Source organism: Miscanthus floridulus, chromosome 14 (genome assembly GCF_019320115.1).
Source record: "Miscanthus floridulus cultivar M001 chromosome 14, ASM1932011v1, whole genome shotgun sequence".
In the NCBI taxonomy this organism is placed as follows: Eukaryota; Viridiplantae; Streptophyta; class Magnoliopsida; order Poales; family Poaceae; genus Miscanthus; species Miscanthus floridulus.
In genome coordinates this window covers 16106750-16129547 of record NC_089593.1, presented here as the reverse complement: position 1 = coordinate 16129547, position 22798 = coordinate 16106750, and the positions used below count along the sequence as shown (strand labels likewise).

The 22798-nt window shown below is 43.5% G+C and overlaps 1 protein-coding gene, 1 non-coding gene and 1 pseudogene across 2 annotated transcripts; all 3 read left to right on the top strand.

Annotated features, from left to right (window-relative positions):
- The first annotated feature begins 16108 nt into the window (after window positions 1–16108).
- LOC136503106 (uncharacterized) lies at window positions 16109–22798 on the top strand. The gene is made up of 5 exons (XM_066498289.1): window positions 16109–16144; window positions 16276–16593; window positions 21796–21997; window positions 22090–22171; window positions 22613–22798. Exons 1-5 carry the CDS (start codon window positions 16109–16111, stop codon window positions 22644–22646), a joined length of 672 nt encoding a protein of 223 aa, XP_066354386.1. The 3' UTR covers window positions 22647–22798.
- LOC136506310 (small nucleolar RNA Z194) lies at window positions 19351–19456 on the top strand. The gene has a single exon (XR_010771524.1). It is a non-coding gene; the product is annotated as a small nucleolar RNA Z194 (small nucleolar RNA).
- On the top strand, window positions 19727–19809 carry LOC136506318 (small nucleolar RNA snoR60; annotated as a pseudogene).

The following is a 22798-nucleotide window of genomic DNA, read 5'->3' as shown; positions in this document are numbered from 1 at the left end:
CGACAAGTCTGGGACTTCCCCGAACTCTTGCTCACATCTCTCCCAACTACTCAACTGTAGCTAGCTAGGGCCTAAGCCCTTTAGAGTGGTGCTCTTGCTCAAGTGTGGTAGCTCTTCTTCCTTGTGGTGTTGTTCATGAGGGGGGAGAGATCCTCCTTTTATAGGTAGAGAGGAGGGGATTCTTTGGAAAACGCATCATCCCCTCATGGAAGGCACCAAACCAACCACAAGATGCGTTGAACCTGGCCAGGCACCTACGTAACCAACATGGGTAAGGTGGTAAGAGGTAGCATGCCAAAGATGGGCCTAAGACATGCCAGTAGGGGTATGGGCACACCAGTGGTGTAGCCATACCCTGGAGGCGCCGTCTCGGCCCAATCTTTGTTTTGTAGGCCTTTAGGACTGCATGGGCCACTCCTACAAAGTTTGGTCCTATTTGGAGCACGTTTGCTTTGGGTTTTGGGCCTTTTTCTCCACATGATAGGGCCCTCATTTGCCTGGTAAGTGGGAGTTCTCCTCCTAGGCTCATGTCGGGTGATGTTACGCCTTCTCCTATTGCATATTTGGGTGCGTTTTTCTTGTTATTCCGATATGTCCTCCTGTGAATGGTAAAACACCAAAACTCAGGGAAATCATTAGTTCTAAAGCCCTATGTCTAACTTCGGTGTCCAAGTTGGTTCATTTTATGTGATAGTTGATGGTTAAAAGTGTAAGTTAAGGACCACCAACAACCACCTCAGTAGATAGATCTGGCTCTGCTAGCTATACTCGATAGGATGCAGTGGGCACAACAAGCCAGGCAGAGGCATAGGTAGCCGCCAACGCTTAGATGCAGCTACGATAGGATCACCTCCAGCAGCAGTTACTTTAGCAGCAGTTACTTGGTTTCATGGAGCACATCGTTCAATTCACTGGTGCTCCTATGTATTAGCCTTCAGTGCAGTAGCTTGGCCCAGCAGTGACTACTACTCCTACAGTGACTCTAGTGTTACAGTCCAGCGGACTTCAAAGTTAGACTTAGCAGCTGGCAGCATAGTTCACCTCACCCTCCATCCAGGTCTCTCAGTGGTTCGCTTCTCCAAGAATAGGGCAAGCTCAAGACTTCACTCCAATTGTCACAGGTTTCACTCCTACTCAGTTAGAGGTAGTGCTAGTGACAGACACTCTAGTTTCATGAAGTTTGGTTGTCACCTTTAGTGAGCTTATAGGGTAGTCCACACCTCTAGAGTTCAGAGTGTCTCTACCTACCTCAGTAGCTCCAGTCACAGAGAAGATTCCTTCATCAGAGCCATAGCCATAACTTGTGAGTCAGTCACCTCCAATTGTCACTACTACACTTGAGGCCACAGCGACAGTGGCAGTTGTGGCTACTATAGAGACAACTTCTGAGCCATAGGGTCAGGCCACCGTCTTAGCTTTTCAGTCTCAGCCAGCCGACCTAGCTACCGAGCATACCTACACCACTTCACCTACACTTCTAGTTACTAAGGGTCAGCGTGAGTACACTCTAGAGGGTTCAACAGCTCAGAGTTCAGAGTCAGATGATGTGACCCAGTTTCAGTTTACCCCATGTGTCTCCACACCCAACTCATCTGCTCCTATCCCACCGACCGACCCTTAGTTTTTGGTGCATGATGCCAAAGGGGGTGAGGGAGCGAGTATGTTAGACTTAGGGGAAGCATGTGAGATGGACTCATTCTTTTGTGTGTGATTCTTCATGCATTCACGTCTACTTTTATGCATTGTATTATATGTGTGTTTGCATGTTGTGATGGATTATGTGACATGTGTGCTCTCTACTTTTGTCTATATATATCATGTCACTTGTTTATGCTCATTTTCTTTTCTTCCGCGTTATACTTCGATTCAAATGAGCTTTATATTTCGTACTCATACTTCATTCATATTCTTTTGAGTACTTATGTTGTCTTGGTTCGTATAAGCATGTCTAATCCCTTTGCTCTTATTGTCAAATGCTTATATGAACCACGCATGTTGAAAACCTCACCCTCTCTTATACACATACTCGAGGTTATGTTGTCATCAATCACCAAAAAAGGGGAGATTGAAAGCATCTAGGCCTCTAGTGGGTTTCGGTGATTAATGGCGACATAAGATTATTGTGACTAACATGTGTCTTGCAGAGGCAATTTGAGTTAGGTCACGATAATGGCGATTGTTTGGGCAATCAATAGTTTTCATGCCCCTATCGATGGAAATCGTTTCGGTTTTCAAAGGATGGACGACAAGGTTAAGGATGAACTAGTTCTAAGTGTCGTTTGGCATTGGAGTGAAACTTAGAGTAGTTTAGGACTTTGTTTTTCCTTTGGCTATACTATTAAGGGGGTATGAACTAGTAGCTTGACCTAGGTGAGTCTAATGTGTTAGGTGTGGTGCACACTTGTCAAACTTAGCACTAGGTAGCTCACGGACAGCCCAAAGATCATGTGAAACAATCCCCATTCACAAAGATTTTGAATCAGAAGTGAAAGGAGGGATTTGGTAGGCATCAGACCGTGCTGTGGCATGGTCGTCGGACCAATCTTGCTAGGTCCGACGCCTACGTGGTGCACTCTGGTTGCAGCTCAGGCAGACTCAAGCGTCAGACTTTGGAGAATGGCATTGTTGGACAGGTCGAGGGGACTATTCACCCCTACGGCTGATCTAGGAAGCATCGGACCAGTGGCGTCGGACCATCCTGTGCCTGGGTCCGGTGTCCAAAAACTACACCGAGAGGATTTTTAAGCGTCGGACTAGACCGATGGGATGGTGTCGGACCATGCTGTAGGGCAATGGCTAACTCTGACACACTCTGCGCACTATGTCATATGTGAGGGTCGGACCCTGGTCTCTCGGTCCAATGCCTGGCGCTTGTCGGTCCGACGCTTCGTAGACAGCAGAGAATTGGCCCCAACGGCTATGTATTTGAGTGGGGGGTATTTATACCTCTCCTACTCGTCCAATTTCACTCTCTTGCCCATTTGTTCAGCTGAGAAAACACTTTGGAGTGCAAGGGTGAAAGGTCCTAATATGGCTAGAGGGGGGTGAATAGCCTATTTAAGAATCTACAAGTCAACTAGAGCAATTTGATTAGTATGACAAATAGTGAAATGAAACTTGCTCTAGCTCTACAAGGGTTGCAAGCCACCTATCCAACAATTCTAGTTGCAATGATAGCTAGACACACAATTTGCTATGATACTAATCACTAAGAGCTCTCAATCTTTCTACTCTAAAGAGCTCCACTAAGCAAACTTAAATAGCAAAGCAAGCTCTCAAATCTAATTACACTAAAGAGCTTGCTACAACTAATTTGCAAGAATATAAACGAGTGAGTAGGATGGTTATACCGTCGTGTAGAGGAATGAATCAATCACAAGATGTATATGAAACCAATCACCGGGAGAATATCATATGGCAAGAGACAACCGATTTTTCTCCTGAGGTTCACGTGCTTGCCAACACGCTAGTCACCGTTGTGTCGACCAACACTTGATGGTTCGGCGGCTAAGAGGTGTTTCACAAACCTTGTCCACATGATTGGATACCGCAAGAACCTACCCACAAGTGAGGTAACTCAATAACATGAGCAATTTACTAGAGTTACCTTTTGGCACTCCGTCGGAGAAGGTACAACTCCCCTCACAATCACCAGAGACGGCCACAAACAATCACCAACTCATGCCGATCCTCCACTGCTGCACCAAGCCATCTAGGTGGTGGCAACCACCAAGAGTAACAAGCAAAATCCGCAGCACAACACAAATACCAAGTGCCTCTAGATGCAATCACTCAAACAATGCACTTGGATTCTCTCTCAATCTCACAAAGATGATGGATCAATGATGGAGATGAGTGGGAGGGCTTTGACTAAGCTCACAAGGTTGCTATGTCAATGAAAATGTGCAAGAGAGTGAGCTTGAGCTGGCCATGGGACTTAAATAGAAGCCCCCATAAAATAGAGCCATTGGGCTCCTCACTGCACTGAACACGGGCTGACTGGACACTTCGGTCATATTGACCGGACGCTGGACCTCAGCGCCCAGTCGTGTGATGTGCGCCATGTGTCATCGGCTTCAAATGCCGATCGCCCGATTTCAACGGTCAAGTGATGACCGGACGTGTCAGTTAGAAAGTGATCGGACGCTGGATCTCAGCGTCTGGTCGTTTCCAGTAAGGTTCCAAACGCGAATTTTCACGACCGAACGCGTCCGGTCATGCTCGACCGGACTCACCCAGCGTCTGGTCACTCAATGTCTCTTCTGTGCATCCCACGTCAGCGTACGTCAGCACTGACCGGACGCACCCTGCCAACGTCCGGTCACTTTTAGCGTCAGCATCCGGTCGAAGACCGAAACACGCGCTCACTGCTGCTACTGACCGGACGCGTCGGTCCAACAGAGACCAGCATCCGGTCACTTATAGTGACCTCCGTCTTTTCTATCTAGGGCGCCGGTGAAGTTTCCTAACCTTGCTCAAATGTGCTAACCACCAAGTGTATCACCTTGTGCACATGTGTTAGCTTATTTTTACAAACATTTTCAAGGGTGTTAGCACTCTACTAGATCCTAAATGCATATGCAATGAGTTAGAGCATCTAGTGGCACTTTGATAACCGCATTTCGATACGAGTTCCACCCCCTCTTAATAGTACGGCTATCGATCCTAAATGTGATCACACTCGCTAAGTGTCTCGATCACTAAAACAAAATGGCTTGCCTTGAGCCTTTTGTTTTTCTCTTTCTTCTTTTCCAAGTTTAAGCATTTGATCATCACCATGCCATCACCATCGTCATGATCTTCGCCATTGCTTCATCACTTGGAGTAGTGCTACCTATCTCATAATCACTTTGATAAACTAGGTTAGCACTCAGGGTTTCATCAATTAACCAAAACCAAACTAGAGCTTTCAATCTCCCCCTTTTTGGTAATGGATGACAACCCTTTCACAAAGATATGAATTGAGATTTAATTGAATTCACGTTGCTTGCCCAAGCATATCTACCATGTGTAAAAGAATATGGACAAGTTTCATGAACTCCAAATGGTAGTAATTGCTCCCCCTACATATATGCTAAGAGTTTGGATTGTAGCTTGCACATATGCTTAGATAGGAAATATAGGAGCCAATTTCTATCAAATGATGCTAAGGTATAAGAGATGGACCTTTGAAGCGTGATACCAATCGGAGTGCACCAATATACCATCCTTAGCACCATTAGTAACTAGACATACACAAAAACTAGAATACCCCATGAGATCAATATTACAAGCAAGGGTCTAGTTTCCATAGAATGAACATATGTCTAGTTACTTTAGCCTATGCATGCTAGTTTTTCATTTCAACATTCAAACCTACAACTAGCATACACCACACAAGCATGGATATTGAAATTAAGAACTTGTACCATGCAAGCAAATATATGAAATGCACATTCAAATGCATCATACAAGTTTATGAGCTTGCTCCCCCTACTTGTGTGCAATTTTGATTGATCCCCCTTACAATGTCATTTCATTTGTTTGCTCCCCCTATCTATCTTACTATCTTTGTTCATTTCTATCCCTTACAATGTCATTTCATTTGTTTGCTCCCCCTATCTATCTTACTATCTTTGTGCATTTCTCTCCCCCTTTGTCAACAATTAGCATAAAAAGAGGGCTCAAATTTTAGATAGGTTGGGGTGAAACCATGTGAAGTGAGAATCATTTTCCCAAATTGGTTCAATCTAGATTACTTGCAAAAGTTATTTAACTCGGTTTGATCCCAGGACAAGCTTCTTCACTCCTCCAAATAAGGGTTATCTTGTACCATGTTGAGTTAAACACTTATAGCTCATTTTATAGATCAAACACTAGGTTTATAAGCCCACAAACATGTCATATGCTACCACTAGATCATTTCAAATATACAAGCAATAGTGGTACCATATAAGCATCAAATTCATTTGATTTTCATGAATGAGCCTATTCAAATGTGAAATATGTCTAGGTGCACTAATCATGTCCTTAGCAAGGATGTATGCCATGCCAATCAACTTTTACCTTGGATTGCTCGAAGAAGAGGCATGTCATATAATTGGGGGTGTATCAACACATATTGGAGAAGTCAAGTATGTTCAATTCATTCCTTAGCTTGCAAAACCTCTTCTCATCAAGTGGCTTGGAGAAGATATCGGCAAGTTGATCTTCGGTGCCCACACTCTCAATGCAAATGTCCCCTTTTTGTTGGTGATCTCTTATGAAATGATGGCGGACATTAATATGCTTTGTTCTTGAGTGTTGAACCGGGTTGTTGGTGAGTTTGACGGCACTCTCATTGTCACATAGCAATGGCACTTGCTTGAATTTGATCCCAAAGTCACTCAAGGTAGCCTTCATCCAAAGTAATTGAGCACAACAACTACCGGCCAAAATGTACTCCGCTTCGGCGGTTGAAAGTGCTACACTATTTTGCTTCTTTGATGACCAAGACACAAGTGATCTTCCCAATAGTTGACATGTACCCGATGTGCTCTTTCTCTCAACTTTGCATCCCACATAATCGGAGTCCGAATATCCAATCAACTCAAATCTTGCTCCTTTGGGATACCACAATCCAACATTTTATGTATGCTTTAAGTACCTCAATATTCTTTTTGTTGCTTTCAAGTGACTTTCTCTTGGTGAGTCTTGAAATCTAGCACACATGCATACACTAAACATCACATCCGGTCTTGATGCGGTCACATAGAGTAGGCTTCCAATCATAGACCAATACATATTTTGATCCACCATGTTGCCACTAGCATCACTATCCAAGCTTCCACTTGTCCCCATTGGTGTATTAATAGCTTTAGCATCATCCATTTCAAACTTCTTGAGCATGTCCTTGATATACTTGCCTTGACTCACAAATGTGCCATTCTTCATTTGCTTGATTTGAAGACCAAGGAAGTAACTAAGCTCTCCAATCATGGACATCTCAAACTCAGTCGCCATCATCTTGCCAAACTCCTCACAAAAATCTTAATTTGTTGACCCAAATATGATATCATCAACATAGATTTGCATTACAAACAAGTCATTTCCAAGCTTCTTGGTGAAGAGAGTGGTGTCAACCTTTTCCATTTTGAATCCCTTAGAGAGTAGGAAATCCCTCAATCTCTCATACCATGCTCTTGGTGCTTGTTTCAATCCATACAAAGCCTTTCTCAACTTGTAAACATGAATGGGTTTCTTTCTATCTTCAAAACCGGGAGGTTGCTCAACATACATAAGCTCATTGATGTACCCATTGAGAAATGCACTCTTCACATCCATTTGGTAGAACTTGATGTTGTGGGCACAAGCATAGGCTAACAAGATCCTAATTGCTTCCAATCTTGAAACCGGGGCATATGTTTCTCCAAAGTCAAGACCTTCAACTTGAGTGTAACCTTGAGCCACTAATCTTGCTTGGTTCCTTATTACTATCCCATCTTGATCTTGCTTGTTCCAAAAGACCCACTTGGTTCCAATCACATTATGATCCTTAGGCCTCTCAACTAACTCCCATACTTGGTTTCTTGTAAAGTTGTTTAGCTCTTCATGCATAGCATTGACCCAATCAACATCCTTCAAAGCTTCATCTATCTTCTTAGGTTCAATGGATGACACAAATGAGAAATGCTCATAAAATGAAGCCAATCTTGATCTAGTTTACACACCTCTTGAAATATCACCAATGATAGTATCTAATGGATGATCTCTTGCAATATTGGTTGGTTGAAGCACTTGCACTTGATGGCTTGCATTTGATTGATCATTTGGTTGAGATGATGAACTAGCCACTTGTTGATCTTGCACTTTGTCATGACTAGTACTTGCTTGAACTTGATCATGAGAACCACTAGCTTGCACATTTGAGTTAGAGAGCACTTGATTCTTGTTATCTTCAACACCAATCACCTCTCTAGGCCTTATATCACCAATATCCATATTCTTCATTGCATTGACCAATTGAGTGCCTTTTACATCATCTAGATTCTCATCTTTCTCTTGGGAACCATTTGTTTCATCAAACTCCACATCATGAACCTCTTCAAGAGTACCACTAGCCAAATTCCAAACTCTATATGCCTTGCTAGTAGTGGAGTAGCCAAGCAAGAAACCTTCATCACATTTCTTTTCAAACTTGCTCAATCTAGTGCCTTTCTTCAATATATAGCATTTATAACCAAAGACCCGAAAGTATGCTATGCTGGGCTTTCTCCCATTCAATAGCTCATAAAGTGTCTTCTCCATCATAGGGTGACAATAGAGTTAGTTGCTATAATAGCAAGCCATGTTGATTGCTTCGGCCCAAAATGAATGACTCACATTGTACTCACTCAACATTGATCTTGCCATGTCAATTAAAGTTCTATTCTTCCTTTCAATTAAGCCATTTGATTGAGGAGTGTACTTGGCCGAGAATTGATGTCTAATTCCAAATTCATCACACAACTCATTAATTCTAGTGTTCTTGAATTCACTACCATTGTCACTTCTAACTTTCTTGATGGTTGTTTCAAACTCATTGTGAATGCCCTTGACAAATGATTTGAATGTTGCAAACACATTACTCTTGTCAATAAGAAAGAACACCCATGTGTATCTAGTGAAATAATCCACAATCACAAATCCATATTTGTTTCCTCCAATGCTAGTGTATATGGTTGGTCCAAACAAGTCCATGTGCATTAACTCAAATGCCTTAGATGTGCTCATCATGTTCTTCTTAGGATGTGTGTTACCAACTTGCTTTCTAGTTTGACATGCACTACATAGCTTATCATTCTCAAATGTGACATCTTTCAAGCCTCTAACTAAATCATGCTTGATCAACTTGTTCAATTGTTTTATTCCAATATGACCAAGCCTTCTATGCCATAACCAACCCATGCTAGACTTAGTGATCAAACATGTTGATAATTGAGCTTCTCTAGCATTGAAATCAACTAAATATAGATTCTCATATCTAAAACCTTTGAATATCAAGTTAGAGCCATCTACACTTATGATCTCTACATCATCCACACCAAATATGCACTTGAAACCAAGATCACACAATTGAGCTACCGACAATAGGTTGAAGTTCAAGCTCTCTATTAGTAGCACATTGGAGATGCTCAAATCATTGGATATTGCAATCTTACCAAGCCTTTTGACCTTGCCTTTGCCATTGTCACCAAATGTGATACTATCAATCCCATTGCTCTTATTTTCATTGATTGAATTGAACATTCTTGGATCACTAGTCATGTGTTGTGTGCACCCACTATCAAGCACCCAATGGCTTCCTCTGGCTTTATAATTGACCTACAAAAGAAGATAAATTCTTTTTAGGTACCCAAACTTGCTTGGATCCTTAAAGGTTAGTTACCAAGGTCTTTGGTACCCAAATGGCCTTCTTCTTTGGGCCCACAATTGGTGTACCAATGAACTTAGCCTTCACACCATTGGCACCCTTAAAAAGCATGTAACAAGAATCAAATTTGATTGAGGATACATTAGGTAGCTTGTTCTTGTTAATTTTGCAATATTGCTTTATATGCCCAACTTACTTGCATCTATTACAAAACCAACCATTGCCCTTCACAAAGCTATCTTTGTGAGTGACAAAGGCCACCTTGCCTTTCTTAGGGGTATATCCTAATCCCTCTTTGTTGAGAGAAAACCTTTGGCTACCCAAGCACTTTAGCAAGCGGGCATCTCCACCATAGGCATTGCCTAAGGCACGAGTGAGCTCACTCACCTCCTTCTTGAGGGTCTCATTTTCCACTTTTAGTGAGTTTTCACAAGTGAGACCATCACTCAAGGGTGAAGTGGTAGTGGTAGTGCTACAAGAAGTGTTAGTGGGAGCAACAAAAATAGATTCATCAATAAGATCACATGTTAGTCCCACATCACATGATATGATCACTTGCTCCTTCTTAGCTTCCTCCACTTTGACTTGCTCAATGAGAGAGGAGTGAGCCTTTTCAAGCTTAGAGTGAGCTTTGCCAAGCTTCTCATGGGCTTCCATTAGCCTCTCATGAGTAGCATTGAGCTCATCAAAGGATTGTTCAAGAAATTTTACTTTCTTGCGCAATTCTTTGCACTCCTTTCTCTTTATCTCATTGCAAGCGTGCACTTGCTCACACATGTCCAAGAGCTCCTCATTGGTGTACTCCTCATCCTCCTCATCATCATCATCATCATTATCATTTCTACAAGAGTCACTTTCACATTCATTATCATCACTCTCATCATATTTTACCTTGGTAGGCTTTGCCATGAGACATGCCGATGGAGTGTTGAAGATGGAGAGCTTCTTGTTAATGGCGATGCTTGCTAGTGCTCTCTTGATAGATTTCTTGTCATCATCACTAGAGCTATCACCATCAGAGGAACCATCACTATCCCAAGTGACTACATAGCCTCCACCCTTCTTTTTCTTTTGCAAGGTCATTCTCTTCTCCTTCTTCTCCTTCTTTTCATTCTTATCTTTCTTGTGCTTCTTCTCATCTTCATCATTATCACTATTGTAGGGATAATTTGCTACAACATGATTGGGCCTCTTGTAATTGTAGCATCTTCTCACATACTCTTTGCTCTTGGTGTGATCTCTTCTCTTTCTTGCACTAAGCCCTTCTTCTTCATGAATTTTCCCATCTTGCGGACAAAGAGGGCCATAGCTTCATCATCAATATCACTAAGATCATCATCATCGCTTGATTCTTTCTTGGACTTGCCCTTGTTCTTGGATGATGATGAGCTAGCCTTGAATGCTATACTCTTCTTCTTCTTGTCTACTTCTTCCTTCTTGTCATCCTTGTCATCCCCCTCCCTTTCCACACGATATGTCTCTTGGGTCATGACATCACCTAGTACTTGGTTGAGGGTAATCTCCTTCAATCCTCCTCTTATGATGAGCAATCTCAACATCTCAAATCTTGGAGGTAGGCACATCAAGAACCGATGAGAGACATCATCATCCTTGATCTTCTCTCCCAATGCCTTCAAATCATTGACAATCACTTGCAATCGATGGAACATCTCCGGAATGGTCTCATCTTCCTTCATCTTGAAGCTTGTCAATTTATCCTTAAGGATATATAACTTGGCACACTTCACCGCCGGTGTGCCCTCATAAGTTTCTTCCAATCTTTTCCATACTTCATTTGCTCTTTCACAATCCTTGATTTGCTCAAATACCTTGGAATCAATGGCATTGTATATGGTATTGAGAGTCATTGTATTGCATTGCTTGTTGATCTTATCTTGGTTGGTGGGATCATCGGGATCGATGATAGCATAGTCATTCTCGGTCACTTCCCATACTTGATCATTGATTGAACCAAGATACATCCTCATCTTTCTCTTCCAATAATAATAATCATAGCATGTGCTATCAAAGAATGGTGGTTTACACCCCACATGGTTGAACACAACTTGAGCCATAATTTGACACCGAGGTTGTTAAGCCTTCAATCAAACGGTGACCACAGCTCTGATACCACTTGAAAGGTCCTAATATGACTAGAGGGGGGGGGTGAATAGCCTATTTAAGAATCTACAAGTCAACTAGAGCAATTTGATTAGTATGACAAATAGTGAAATACAAACTTGCTCTAGCTCTACAAGGGTTGCAAGTCACCTATCCAACAATTTTAGTTGCAATGATAGCTAGACACACAATTTTCTATGATACTACTCACTAAGAGCTCTCAATCTTTCTACTCTAAAGAGCTCCACTAAGCAAACTTAAATAGCAAAGCAAGCTCTCAAATCTAATTACACTAAAGAGCTTGCTACAACTAATTTGCAAGAATGTAAACGAGTGAGTAGGATGGTTATACCGCCATGTAGAGGAATGAATCAATCACAAGATGTATATGAAACCAATCACTGGGAGAATATCAAATGGCAAGAGACAACCAATTTTTCTCCTGAGGTTCACGTGCTTGCCAACACGCTAGTCCCCATTATGTCGACCAACACTTGGTGGTTCGGCGGCTAAGAGGTGTTTCACAAACCTTGTCCATACGATTGGACACCGCAAGAACCTACCCACAAATGAGGTAACTCAATGACACAAGCAATTTACTAGAGTTACCTTTCAGCACTCCGCCGGAGAAGGTACAACTCTCCTCACAATCACCGGAGACGGCCACAAATAATCACCAACTCATACCGATCCTCCACCGCTGCACCGAGCCATATAGGTGGTGGCAACCACCAAGAGTAACAAGCAAAATCCGCAGCGCAACACGAATACCAAGTGCCTCTAGATGTAATCACTTAAGCAATGCACTTGGATTCTCTCCCAATCTCACAAAGATGATGGATCAATAATGGAGATGAGTGGGAGGGCTTTGGCTAAGCTCATAAGGTTGCTATGTCAATGAAAATGTGCAAGAGAGTGAGCTTGAGCCGGCCATGGGGCTTAAATAGAAGCCCCCACGAAATAGAGCCGTTAGGCTCCTCACTGCACTAAACACGGGTCGACCGGACGCTTCGGTCATATTGACTGGACGTTGGACCTCAGCGTCCGATCGTGCGATGTGCGCCATGTGTCATCGGCTACAAACGCCGATCGCTCGATTTCAACGGTCAAGTGATGATCGGACGCATCAGTTAGAAAGTGACCGGACGCTGGACCTCAGCGTCCGGTCGTTTTCAGTAAGGTTCCAAACATGAATTTTCACAACCGGACGCGTCCGGTCATGCTCGATCGGACTCACTCAGCGTCTGGTCACTCAATGTCTCTTCTGTGTGTCCCACGTCAGTGTATGTTAGCACTGACCGGACGCATCCTGCCAGCGTCTGGTCGAAGACCGAAACACGCGCTCACTGCTGCTACTGACCGGACGCGCCGGTCCAACAGAGACCAGCGTCTAGTCACTTATAGTGACCTCCGTCTTTTCTATCTAGGGCGCCGGTGGCACCGTCGGACACTCCGTCGGTGAAGTTTCCTACCCTTGCTCAAATGTGCTAACCACCAAGTGTATCACCTTGTGCACATGTGTTAGCTTATTTTTACAAATATTTTCAAGGGTGTTAGCACTCCACTAGATCCTAAATGCATATGCAATGAGTTAGAGCATCTAGTGGTACTTTGATAACCGCATTTCGATACGAGTTTCACCCCTCTTAATAGTACGGCTATCAATCCTAAATGTGATCACACTCGCTAAGTGTCTCGATCACTAAAATAAAATGGCTCCTACAATTTTACCCTTGCCTTGAGCCTTTTGTTTTTCTCTTTCTTCTTTTTCAAGTTTAAGCATTTGATCATCACCATGCCATCACCATCGTCATAATCTTCGCCATTGCTTCATCACTTGGAGTAGTGCTACCTATCTCATAATCACTTTGATAAAGTAGGTTAGCACTCAGGGTTTCATCAATTAACCAAAACCAAACTAGAGCTTTCAAAGGGAGAGCAAGAGCCTAATGGTGTAATTGAGATTTGAGAATCCAAGATTAATGACCTCACTAGTGCATAGGGAGTAGCAAGTGTGCATCCACCTTTCTCATTAGGCTTATCTTTGTCAAGTGAGAGTTTGTGCTTGTCACTCTTGATGATTGCCATCACCTAGACGGCTCGGTGGTGATTGAAAGCTTGGTGATCATCCAGCAGAACTTGTGGATGACCCAAGTCATGGTGTGAGCAGTTGTGGGCGATTCACCATGACCGAGTGTCGAAGAATCAGCCCGCAGAGAGCACTTGATCCTTGCGCGGATCAAGGGAGAGCTACACCCTTTGCGTGGGTGCTCCAATGAGGACTAGTGGAGAGTGGTGACTTTCTGATACCTCAGAAAAACATCACTGTATTCCTCTCCCTCTCTTTACTTTGAGCATTTACTTTTGAGCGATTCAATTCATGTTTTTACATTCTTAGAATTACCATGCTAGAGTAGATTCGAACCTAGGGTGCAAAACTTTTGTGTGGTAGATCAATAGAGAACACATTTAGGCACTAGGGGTGAAATGGGCTAAGTGTAGAGTTTAATTTTTGCAAAAAATTTAGAATTAGTCCAATTCACCTCCCTCTTAGACATCTTGATCATTTCACACGACAAAGTCTTTTTCGTACTCGGTTCTCCATAGAAGCACGTAAGCCTCATAAGAACCCATCCTCCTCCGTCACCTCTGCATCTATATACAAGCGTGAAATGCCGCATACATGTAAGTTGATCTCCTTTCTCCAAAAGATAGGCAACCCACCACTGCGGCCTTCATAGTCCTTCGAAATCATGTTCGTCAGACCTAGCTTCCACCTCAAGCCTTCCATTCTTTGCTTGTCCAGTTTTGTCTCGGACAAGAAGAGAATGTCGGGGTCTTCCTCCTTCTGAACATGTAGAAGGCCACAAACTGCCACACCATTCCTCAATCCGCAGTAGTTCCAAGCGATGATTCTCATCAACTCACGGAGCTGTTCGACAGCCCCGCGTCAACAGGTACATTTGGCATTAACTTCCTCCTCCAGCTTACCTTGCTTGGATCGTTTAGCATCAAACGGTCCATCAAGCTCTACATCCATCAGGTCCTCACCACCCCTTTTCTTTTTCTGCAGCTTGCCCAGGCTCTTCTCCACTGGTAGTTTCTTTTCATCTCGCTTTGCCCTTTTGAACTTGTGCGGGGCCCTGTCTTTTTCTCCAGCGTTCTCCTCCAAAACTAGGTTACCTTGTTTAATTTGCATGGTACTATTGACATGCCCCTCAGTGTGCTCCCCGCCATGCAACACTAGTGCCGAGGCCGCTTCCTCAGCCTGCTTTAGTCCTCACTGTACTTGAGTTCTTCTCAGTGGCTTGTACGTTCCTTCATTGGGCTGGTCACCTCCTCGTCATCAACCTTCTTCCCCAAGATCTCCTTCCCACTCCCCGTCTCAGAGGCCTTCCTCCATGATGGGCCATCGGCTCGGGATTGCTACCGCTACCTCCACTCCTAGAGCCACCCAACCGCCAAGACCCTGCTCCTCTGCTTCTTCCCGAGTATGCACCACGAATCTCCAGGCTCCTGTGGCCCGAACCCCCAAAGGGCTTGCGTGGAGGCACAAAACGCAGCTCCTTGCTGAAGGGTGCCGGTTCATCCTTCCCCAGTTTCTTTGAACAGGCTTTATCCACATGCCCAATGAGCCCACAAACATAGCAGAAATCAGGCAGGTATTCATACGTGATTGGGCACCATCGTTCACCTTTATCCGCCCCTAGATCTGCCAATATACCTCGGCGCAACAGCTTACAAATGTCCAGCCGGATCTTGAGACGGAGAACTCTGCCAGCGGCCAAATCATCCCCATCCGCCTCCACCTCCATGAACTCGCTGATGTCATCTCTAATGGCTCCCGCCGCGGCTCGATTCATCAATCCCAAAGGGAGCCGCTCCACCTGTATCCAAATCGGGACAAACGAAAACTCAATCTCATCCAGAGATTTCGTTTCATCAAACTCCGTCACCACAAGAGCTCCTTCGAAATCATCCATGGACCATCATCAAGCGCTCTCCTCTTCCCCGCCGCCTGGTTGAAGGAGATCAAATAGATATTGTCCCCAAGATCCTTGCGTGAGATTCCCTTCGCGGGGCACCAAATCCAGCCCACGGACTGCTCAATGACCTCGGATCTAACTCCCCTCTCCGAGAGCAGCTTTGCCACCGCCTGAGATGGGCGATCGTTCCCACCACTCTCCATCTCCGCCCCAAACTTGATGCTTTTCTTCTCTTCAGACGACAGCTGCAACTTCCTTAGCATCCCCTCGACCCCCTCCATGGGAGGCCTTCACGCACACTGCCCCCAATCCACAGCAAGAGGAACCAAAACAGGAAAAAGAGGACTCAGGTGGAAGACGGCTAGCAAAACCTAGGGTTTAGGGTCTATGTGGATGCGGCAGGAATGAAGAAGGCGAACACACTGATCCGAGGAACCAACAGATCAAGGTGCAAGGGAACCTAGACAAGGATCTCCGAGTCTGAATCATGCTAGGAGATCGAAGAGGGGAAGGAGACGACGACACCGGCCAGACGTAGGCACCAGAACACTCGAGCCGCCTAGGGAAACCCTCCTCCTGTCCTCTCTCAGGAGTTTCTTCTTCCTAGCACCTGAAACTGCAGCACGGTGCGATGCCATTTTTCATACAGGAATGTTATACACCACATGTGTGTTTTTTGGTTGGTTGGCACATGGATTTTCTGTCCGTCGGATCCGTCTCGCTCGTGTCTCCTGGGTCGTTCGATGTGGCGTTTCTGTTTTGTTTCTCTGACCTGCGGACCTCCATGCGGACCTCAAGGCCACGCATCGACTCACTTCTCCAGTGTGTGAGACCGGCTGCAACCTTTCCCCTTCCTCTATCCTCTTCTCGCCCAGGCGCAGCGGCGCACATTTCCGGGCACGACGCCCACCTACCGAAGGCCACGGCGGGGCAGTCCTCCATGGCCGCGGCCGGCAAGGGCCCGTGCGAGGTCCCCCAAGCGGCGGCGCGGGTCGCGACCGGACGAGGTCCCTGAGCGGCGGCACAGGTCGTGCCTGGACGAGCTCTCCCGAGCAGCGCGGGCGGCGGCCGTCTCCAACGACGAGGGCACAGGGCGCCATTGCTAGAGGTCGACAGGTACCTTGGAACGGCGCACGCTGTCCCTTGATTTGAACTCTGTTGTTGGGGTCATTGGTTCAGTAGATCTGGTTCTGTAGTTGTTTGATTGATTGTTCTAGGATTTGATGGTATGTTTGATGTATTTGTGGTTCAAGTCCAGGGAGGATGAAGTCGCTTGCTTTCGCCTCACCTGGACGGGCGTCGTCTCGCCGGAGATTTTGTCTTTTGTGTGTTGGATTTGCGTTGTGTGCTGTTGCTTCTTCGCGGCCGACGATGAGTGACCGGGCGCTGATTGGAGCGGTGTTTGTTACCGAAGCGGGGATGATGTCAGACGAGGTGGAGGAGGGTGATGTGTGGGATGTCTTGTACGCATGACGAAGGAGATGGGGCGGGGTTGGCAATGGCCATCGCCGGAAGCAAGCCAATGGTTGTCACTCCATCGCTAGGCGCGTGTGTGGATGTGGTGTGCACTTTCAGTTATTGCGTGCTGCTGCCAGTTTCAGTTCACTTCTTCTCGAGGTGGTCGGTGGCTCAGCTTCCTTGGGATCTTGCAGCTTGGGGGAAGCAAAGCAAGCAGCCAGGGAGGGAGGGAAGGAGAGAGAGGAACCAGACATTCCAATGTTTGTTTGATTTTTAGCAAGTAATGATGGTATTTGACATGATTTTTTCAACTTCTGTATTTGGTCCAAAAAGTGAAGTAGGATAGGCTGTTAATTCAACAACTGTAAATGTGATTCAGCTACTGCAAATGTGATTCCTCAACTGTAAGTGTGTCATTGTCAGCGTTGTGGGAGCTTGATGAGGAAATAGTTATTGCTGCTATGGATATGCAGTGCCCTGTGGATGTGAGCTACTGAGTGGAGGATCGGATGGTGTAGGAGCAGTTACTGCAGCAGCAAATAGATGGTGCTTGTGATTTTTTTCCTTGGTGCTTGTAAGGTGCTTGTGATCTTTTTTTCCTTGGTGCTTTTAAGGTGCTTGTGATCTTTTTGCCTGTGTGGTGCTTGTGATCTGCTTGAAATCTCAGTTGTATAGTGATTATTCCTATATCATTCTCTTTTTGACTGAAGGCTGAAATCCAGGTGGGGAGAATCGCCCACCTGGGTTTCATTTCATTGTTCGGCTTAGTTCAGAGAATCACCGGCAGCTTTTTGTTCCCAGTTCAGTCTTCATTTGATCGTGCTGCTAATCTTCTGTGTTTTCTTCTGGCTGATCATGCTCTTTTAGCAGCTTGCGCTCGTGTCTGTTTTATCTTGGTCTGTCATTTTTACAAGTTGAGCAATATCAGTAGTAGCAGCCATTGAGCAATACAACCGAACTCTTGCTTTTCAGATTGGCAAAGTGCAGTCAACTTCCAGGTAGCAATTTGCGAATTAAATCTCTGTGCAACGTCCCTTTCTTGCTACATATTCATCTAGTATTTAATTCTTGCAAGCTAGTATCTGTGCTTAGATAGTCTAGTTGCTCAGTTAATCGTGTGTAGTGGTCATCTGGTTTAGTATTGACTGTCTTTCAAATCTTGTGGCTATTCTGGTGCTTTTAGTTTTAGGGGGTGTTTGGTTCTTTAGTTGATCATAAAATTTATGTCACATCGAATGTTTAGATAGTAATAAGGAGTATTAAATATAGATTAATTACAAAATCAATTACATAGATGGAGGCTAATTTGCGAGATGGTTTTTTAAGCCTAATTAATCTATCATTATCGCATGTGTACTGTAGCACCACGTTGTCAAATCATGAACTAATTAGACTTAAAAGATTCGTCTCGTAAATTAGTCGCAAGTTGTGCAATTAATTTCGTAATTAGTATATATTTAATACTCCATGTATGTGTCCAAACATTCGATGTGACAGAAATTTTATGAGGCACTGTAGGAACCAAACAGGGTATTTGTTTCATGTAGCACTTTTGGCCTGTCCAGCAGTAGTAGCTTTAGCTTAGGGCCTCTTTGGCAGGGCTCCGGCTGTCGCACCTGTCGGCCGCCCACGGGCCGATAGGTGCCAGGGGAGCCGGAGCCGCGGAGCCCGAAAAACGAGCTTCTCCGGCTCCGACGGTGTCTGTGAGAGAGGAAATGAGGAGAGAGAAAAATAGCTCCGGTGAACAGTAGCCCCTGTCGGCCCGTGGACGGCCGACAGGTGAACAGGGGCGGGAGACGGAGCCGCCGGAGCCCTGCCAAAGAGGCCCTTATAATGTTCTGCTAGTTTCCTGTCTGTAGTTCAGTAGTTTTCCAGTTTCCCTGTAGACTCTGCTTTTCGGACAATTCATTTTATTTTGTCTCAATTTAGCTCAGTCAGTCCTTTTTGGTGCTGCGGGTTTTTCTATAGGTGAACAATTCTGGATTAGTATCTGGTCTGGCAAGAACAGTACTGCAGTAGTGAGCTAAATTTTTAGACTGTTTTTAGCCATGGGTTTCCTTCTTTTTGCTTCATATTACCTTAGATTGGTGTTTCAGACTGACGTGAATATATATTTTTTGTTAGCTCATACTAGTGCTATCCCTGTCTGAATATTCATTTTCTGTCAGGTTTTCTTTTTTTTCGTTTGCCATTAGGTGTGCTTTTCGGAGTTTTCTTTGGGCTTTCTTTTTTGTCCTTTTGATGTTTATGACTTATATGAGCACTGTAATGTGCAGATCTGTTTTTTTTTCTAGATCCATGCAGTGTGTTGCTGGTCTGTTTTTTGTAGTGTTAGATCTGTTCATTTTCGGCACCTATGTGGTACTAAAATACTGATTGGATGGTTCTGGAGTACAATTTGTCAACTCTTGAGCTGGCTGATTGATGATGAAACAATTACCCCAAGTGCTTTTATTCCACTGATGCCAGTGATGGAAAGCTATATTATCATAGCTTTTGTGGTTTTCAATCTAAAACTGCAGATCAAGAGTTTGTTCTGATTTTTTCTTCGATTTTGTGTTAGATTTTTCTTCTTTTGGCCATGTGAAGATAAAAATCTTAACTAGAAGATGATATTTGGATCTATTTTTTTTAGTTTCCTTTTGGTTTAAGTAATGGGAGAACTGTAGCATTAGCACGGGCAATAATGTTATATATAAAAAAGTAGACTTTCGGTTTCTGCCAACTCATTAGCTTGAATCTAACTAAGTATTGGACTGTTATCTTGTGACAACATTCTGTGCTTGCAGCTCTGTAAATGATGATCTTACTCGGTTACTCGGATTCCCCTTTAGGACATCTAAATGGATGATGCAAATTCGAGTTTCTGATGCGCTAATGCCCAATGATATATAGATTTATTTGTTTCCCTTTCCATTTATGGGATAAAGTACTGCTCTGAATATTCACAATGCCGTAGTTTCTAAAACTCATCAATTGAAAATCTGTTGTAGGACTGATTTATTTCTATAGTTTGATTGTTTGGGCATTTTAGAATGAGGATGGAACAAAGGTTGAATACAGGGGGTGGAACCCCTTTCCATGTTTGATTGTTTCTATTGTTTCCGCCTGTCGGTCGCCTCCTCCTCATTTTAGAATGAGGATGGAACAAAGGACTGATTTATTTCTATTGTTTGATTGTGTGGAACCTCCATGCGGACCTCAAGGCCACGCAGGTTGCGCTCGCCGCTGGACGCGTTGACCTCGTGGACCTCCACGCCCGCGTCCGCACCACCAACGACTCTGGCTCCGTGCTTAGATGGTTAGAAGCCCTCCTTGTGAGGGCTCAACACAAACCTAATTGTTGTCTATAGAATCGGATTTGTCTTTATGCTAACATAGTCCAGAGTTTTGTGGTGAACTGATCAGTCTCCCTAATAGTAAAATTTCAAATGGTAGTGAAAATGGCACAGTTAGCATACTTCCAGTCTAGTTCAATTGAGAGGAAGATGGCACTGATTATGGTGGTGAAAAATAAGAGTACAATGTGAAGCTAAACTCTTAATATTATCTCTATAACAGTGTAACAGTGTAACTATATTAGCACGCTCTATTTGGTGGCGTTGTCATAGTTTCTTTTATCCAAGTATCATGGACGGGATAGGTAACAAAAATATAGAGTATTCCTCAGAGATATTGTTAATTGTGATTTATGACAACATACCTTTTTTTGTCCTTGTCCTTTCATAGAAAAAAATTATTTCTTGTGATTTGTGCTAACATGCCTTTTCATCTGTTTATTGTGATTTGTGCCTGCCCACACCAAGTTTTTGTCCTTGTCCTTTCATAGAAAAAAATTATCTCTTGTGATTTGTGCTAACTCACCTTTTCCTTTGTTTATCGTGGTTTGTGCTTGCCCAAGCCAAGTTTTTGCCCTTGTCCTTTCATAGTAAAAAATTATCTCTTGTGATTTGTGCTATCACTTCATGAACTTTGTTAATTCTGATTTATGCCAATACACATCTCATTTTTGTCCTTATCCTCGCACATCAATATAATACAAACCCCATAAGCACCATTTTCCACCTGTAGCTTGTTTCATTAGGTGGTTTTCTGTCAATGACACTGCTACAGGAGCACTTATGTCTTATGCCAGTTATACTTTAGTGATACCAAAGAACTATTTCTGATCAGACAACTTAAAGATTCAGTAAACCAAATAATTTAAAGATTCAGTTACATAATTTTAGTTTCCTATAATGTAGATTGCAAGTATCAGGCACTGCAATTTTAGTTCTAAGCATATGCAATATGCTGTTGTTAAACCATTAGCCTCGTTGTTACTAAATTGTTACTTGTGATTTGTGCTAGAGCTAGTATATTTGTTACTAAATTGCATTTTATATTTGTCATGATTTTGTGGTTGTGTCCTAGTTTGTCATCTATCTTTGTTAATACTGATAAACAAGTCATCCTTGCTGGCTTTACCAGTGTTGTGCATGTCTGCTTCATTTCCTAGTAGCAGTAGGTGCTGATGATGAATGTAGCTTTGGTTTCACTGCCTCACTAGGTTATTTGCTTTAGAAAACTGACAGTAAGCGAAAGGTATCTATTTGCAGTGCCAAAGGAGCAGTAGGATAAGGTTGTCAAATTTGACTTTCATGGGTAGCCAGCAGAAATCAAGCATGGTAGTGTTGTTATAGCAGCAATAACTAGCTGCACAAACACCTCAAATCCTAGTGTTATGCTTGGTGCTGGTCTTGTAGCTAAGAAAGCATGCGAGTTGGGTCTTGAGTTAGTCCTCTAGTAATGTAATCATGGGCTGTTATGCTGAGTGCCTTTCTGTGCTTTCTGCTGATGTGAGATGACACTTGTTTTTAGGTTAAACCAAGGGTGAAGACAAGCCTTGCCCCTGGATCAGGAGTTGTCACGAAGTACTTGCTTCTGGTGATTCCTATTTATAGTGGCCTTCAAGAATACTTGAACCAGCAAGGATTTCATACTGTTGGCTATGGCTGTACCACTTGCATTGGAAACTCTAGTGATCTCAATGAATCTGTATCAGCTGTCATTATAGAAAATGGTAAGTTAATTCTACGATGATTGACTATTTACCTGTAACAAATTTTAGTTTTTTTCTGTATGATTGGCTTATCGCTTACCTCTTTTGAACAGATGTTGTTGCTGCTGCTATTTTGTCGGGTAACCGTAACTTCGAGGGTCGTGTGCTAGCTCACCTTTTCCTTTGTTTATTGTGGTTTGTGCTTGCCCAAGCCAAGTTTATGTCCTTGTCCTTTCATAGAGAAATTTTTGTCTCTTGTGATTTGTGCTAACACTTCATGAACTTTGTTAATTTTGATTTGTGCCAACACACATCTCATTTTTGTCCTTGTCCTTGCATATCAATATAATACAGACCCCAGAAGCTAAACTCCTCCTTGTTATTTTATGTAGAAGTTTTTCTATTTTTTGTGCATGATATTTGCTCATGATAATTTCTCTACAATAGTGTACCAGTGTGATCTCCAATAGCTGCATGTGCTTGTGGCAGCTTACTCACATGCAAGAATGGTTGTAGTAGTGTGCTAGTAGGATCTACCAGTGGGTGTAATTGCTAGTTTTTCTTGATGATTGCGCGGTCATGTGTTAGGTATCTGCTTCCTCAATGTGGTAACTTGTTTGTGTCATTATGTGTAAGGTATCATAAGAAACCTGGACATAGGAAATGGTGATCGAGCAGCATGCCAGGGCCATTTGGAGGTGTGCAAGTACTTGGTTGAGGAACTAGGATGTCATCCAAATATGGCTGCAACTGAAGGCTCATGTTAAGGTTCTTTCTACATCTTTTGTGCTTCTGAAAATTATATTATCTCATTATGTGAAC

Coding starts and splice junctions, on each gene's coding strand:
- LOC136503106 (XM_066498289.1), top strand. CDS start 16,109: ATGCCATTTTTCATACAGGAATGTTATACACCACAT. Junction 21,998..22,089: donor AGCTGTCATTATAGAAAATG/GTAAGTTAATTC, acceptor TCTTTTGAACAG/ATGTTGTTGCTGCTGCTATT. Junction 22,172..22,612: donor CTTTTCCTTTGTTTATTGTG/GTTTGTGCTTGC, acceptor ATTATGTGTAAG/GTATCATAAGAAACCTGGAC.